This window comes from Lucilia cuprina, chromosome 5, assembly GCF_022045245.1.
Source record: "Lucilia cuprina isolate Lc7/37 chromosome 5, ASM2204524v1, whole genome shotgun sequence".
Taxonomy (NCBI): Eukaryota; Metazoa; Arthropoda; class Insecta; order Diptera; family Calliphoridae; genus Lucilia; species Lucilia cuprina.
In genome coordinates, this window is record NC_060953.1 from 58,704,013 (window position 1) to 58,708,109 (window position 4,097).

At 33.2% G+C, this 4,097-nt stretch overlaps 1 protein-coding gene across 1 annotated transcript; it reads right to left on the minus strand.

The window, feature by feature from the left end:
- Positions 1-2,457: 2,457 nt before the first annotated feature.
- LOC111677674 (odorant receptor 67d-like) lies at positions 2,458-3,808 on the minus strand. Its single transcript, XM_023438838.2, has 4 exons — positions 3,566-3,808; positions 2,997-3,511; positions 2,749-2,938; positions 2,458-2,682 (listed from the first exon to the last, which is right to left on the minus strand). Exons 1-4 carry the CDS (start codon positions 3,806-3,808, stop codon positions 2,458-2,460), a joined length of 1,173 nt encoding a protein of 390 aa, XP_023294606.2.
- Positions 3,809-4,097: the final 289 nt, after the last annotated feature.

Sequence of the window (4,097 nt, forward strand, 5' to 3'; positions counted from 1 at the left end):
GAACAGAACTAGAACAGAACTAGAACAGAACTAGAACAGAACTAGAACAGAACTAGAACAAGAACTAGAACAGAACTAGAACAGAACTAGAACAGAACTAGAACAGAAATAAGACAGAAATAGAACAGAACTAGAACTGAACTAGAACAGAACTAGAACAGAACTAGAACAGAACTAGAACAGAACTAGAACAGAACTAGAACAGAACTAGAACAGAACTAGAACAGAACTAGAACAGAACTAGAACAGAACTAGAACAGAACTAGAACAGAACTAGAACAGAACTAGAACAGAACTAGAACAGAACTAGAACAGAACTAGAACAGAACTAGAACAGAACTAGAACAGAACTAGAACAGAACTAGAACAGAACTAGAACAGAACTAGAACTAGAACAGAACTAGAACAGAACTAGAACTAGAACAGAACTAGAACAGAACTAGAACAGAACTAGAACAGAACTAAAAAACAGAACTAGAACAGAACTAGAACAGATCTAGAACAGAACAAGAACAGAACTAGAACAGAACTAGAATAGAACTAGAACAGAACTAGAACAGAACTAGAACAGAACTAGAACAGAACTAGAACAGAACTAGAACTAGAACAGAACTAGAACAGAACTAGAACAGAACTAGAACAGAACTAGTACAGAACTATAAGGAAAATTATTTATAACAATTCCATACCCACTTGTGCGGCACAGAAAAAAGTACGCTGTTGGCAACAATCACGGTCCATGTTAGCCAGGACACATTATTCGGGTAATTTAAATTATTTTGTTAAAATGATTGAAACAATATTTAGCTATAGATGTAGAGTGAAATAAATTTAAAATCCGACTAATCAAGTTGAAAACTTTAGAAAATATTTAACAAAACTTTGAGAAAAATTCAGTTGCACTGAACAAAAAAAATTCCTACAACATATTAAAAAATTAGAATTAAACTATATTATTAATTTTTGTATTATTTGAAATTTCCATTACAAAATAAAAGTAAAATGTTTCAATATTTTTTTAATAATTGTAACAGTGTATTAAAAAATGTTTAGCGGAAATGTGTTTTTAACATAACACTGGTTTCCAGATTGACAGTTTAATCGGTTTCTATAATTTTATATAGCACTTCGAAAATGTTAGTAGAGTGATGACGGCAATAAAAAAAATTAAAAATTTATATAAATTAGCTTATTTCAACATTCTATAGGTGTGAATAATTTTAAATTTATAATCCTATTCTAATATTGATTTTTAAATTAAGTTCACTTTATAGATTCCTTGCTAAACCATTGTTTGTGAATTTACTTCATATGGGAGATGCTACGTTTGTAATTTCAAGTTAATGCATAGTTTTAAAAAGGATTGAAAATCTATTCACATTTTTGCTTGAATGTAAAAGTTAACTCTATTAATATCCCAAATATCTGATTTTATTAATTTTGCGATTTTTTTAATTTACATTACTAGCCCGACCATTTTTCTGAAATATTCAAATAGAAATAGAAGATATATTACAATTATTAAGATCGAACAGAACAAAGTTATGAACGTACATACATACTGGGTCATGCCTCCCCCGGGGGCATCTTACCTTGGCGAAGGCTCCACCTTGGTTTTATTGCAATCCCGGGGTATAAGGAGGTGACCGATACCTCTAGTCTTGGTTACAGTCTACTACCTGGCTTAGTCCTTGCATAGATTGAAAAGAGGTTAGACCAGAGCACCGCATAATCTGGTACTACGGGTGGCCAGTTGCTGCAGGATTATGTCCTAGCTGGTTAGTTGGTTGAGGTTTCTCGGGATCCACGTAGTGGCTGTGGTTTAAACCAAAATTCGAGGGAAGAGTAAGTGGCGGTTAAAAGACTGATGTAAGGTAAAGTCAATATTTCGGGATAAGTTCGGTGCTGTTGCCAAAACAACAGTTACCCCCCAGAGGAGTGACTGTGGGACTAAGCGTTGGAAATGAGTTGGTATTAATTGTATATAGTACGGGATGAATGTAAGGTACGGCGGGCCACAACCCACCCGTTTACCTATAATGAATGTATCGTATGTTTTTCTATCACAGTGTGTCCCTGTGAGTAAGAACAATGTCCTCGGCTTATTTGATGGATTCGTACCTCGGTCTAGGTGCTGTTGTCGCACCTAGAAATTAGATAGCTCGAGTACTTCAGCAAAGTGCTTGTTCATGGACCGGTCAAATCCAATGTACAAAAATTGAAACCTGAGTTCTTTATTGAAGGATAAAGGGGCGATGGTAGACCGTTGTCAAGTCTACCCCGTGGATGAAAAAGAGCACCGTGCGTTAGGGCATCAGGTACTCACGTAAAACTCTCAACATTCATACTGTGTCATGCAAACAATTTATTTATTTCTTATAATTTCAACTAGAACTAAACTATATCTGACTAAAATTGTAGTTAAAGTATATAACTAAAATATTATATTAAATGATTTTACATATCGTCCGATTCCAAAAAATTCAACAGCATCATCATATAACTATAAATTGCTTTTGTTAACTGCAGAGCCGTACTCATAGACAAAGGCATAATTTGACCAATTGTCAAAGTTGTTGGTCGTTGGGACTTTCGTAACATTAGTAGAACTAATTTCTGTTCCTGTACAGACATTTCATACCATAAACAATCACCATAAATAACATCGATTACTTCGTCATTCTGTAGCATGTATAAATTTAAAGACCCAACATTAAAGATATTTAATATACAATTTCTAATACATACAGAAATTTCAACCAAATGACCAAGTCCACAATATGCATAAAGCATTATTGCGCTATACGCTAAATAGACAAAAGCTGCTGGCCAACTGTGTATAACAATTGAAAAAATGGTGCAACATATACCCACAACCGATGTAGAAATTTGAACAAATATTACACTATAATAGGTTCCTTCAACTTGCTTAACGAATCTAAATAAGCATAAAAATTAATAATTCTCCTACAAAATTGTCTTAATTTAGCACTTACTTATTATAGTTCTGATGCCATTCGACAATTTCCTTCAAAAGTGGCAACGTTTTGCTAGAATTCTGCTTTTGAAGAGTTATACGATTTAATTTTTCAAATTTAATCCTTAAAATATCCTTCAACATGGGAATGTGTAGAATGAATATAAAAATATACATGTCACCGGCAAAATTTCCAAAACCTCCCAAACACAAAAGAAAAACATGCACAACATTATGCACCACATAACCGAAATGCGTTAATGGATCTATGCCGGGTAATAAAAACTGCATAACAAACAATTTCTCGCCATACAACATTCCATAAATAAGAGGATACAAAACAATGATGGATACGACAATAATATAAATCAGTAAAACAAATTTGAAAATTTTAATTATCATATCAATGCGAGTCGATAAAATCGTACAAAAGTCCTTGTCGTTTTCATAATCCAGGTAAATGTTTAACAGCTTTCCATTCATAGAAACCATATCCCAACGACGAAAAAGAGCCACAAGCAATTTACTGTATCCCTAAAAATTAAATATTTTGTCCAAATAAATGTTCATGGAAATTAAAATACCCACCTGTGCTGCACTTCCCACTAGACTAAGTGTCTGCAACATTAATTTCCAGTCACCTTCTACAACCAATCCAATATAAATGGTATAAATTGTACAGCAAAAAAATGCATTAATGGCAAATATCACGGTCCATGTCAACAAGGACATTCTAAAATTTGGATCGACTATATCAGCTCCGCACACAGCGGCCATCATTCGCGTAATGCGCGTTATTTTATTATAACGATCGGAACAATTTTTAGCCATTCGGAATTGGGAAATTTTTAAATTGTACTAACCAAGTTTGATTCTAAAACAATGTATTTTATATTGCCTTAGACAGTTTTATATATACCTAGCGAAAAAAATTACACTGAATATAATAAAATTAACTTCTCTTTTTTAATGATTAATTGCAACAAAAACCGTAATAGAAGCAAAACTGAATTAGAACTGAACTAGAAATGAACTAGAACTGAACTAGAACTGAACTAGAACTGAACTAGAACTGAACTAGAACTGAACTAGAACTGAACTAGAACTGAACTAGAACTGA

Bases quoted from the DNA above. Each gene is read 5' to 3' on its own strand.
- LOC111677674 (XM_023438838.2), bottom strand. From the start codon at position 3,808: ATGGCTAAAAATTGTTCCGATCGTTATAATAAAATAACGCGCATTACG. The intron at 3,512-3,565 runs GTGGGTATTTTA...TTTAATTTTTAG, and splicing joins TAGTGGGAAGTGCAGCACAG to GGATACAGTAAATTGCTTGT. The intron at 2,939-2,996 runs GTAAGTGCTAAA...ATGCTTATTTAG, and splicing joins TGGCATCAGAACTATAATAA to ATTCGTTAAGCAAGTTGAAG.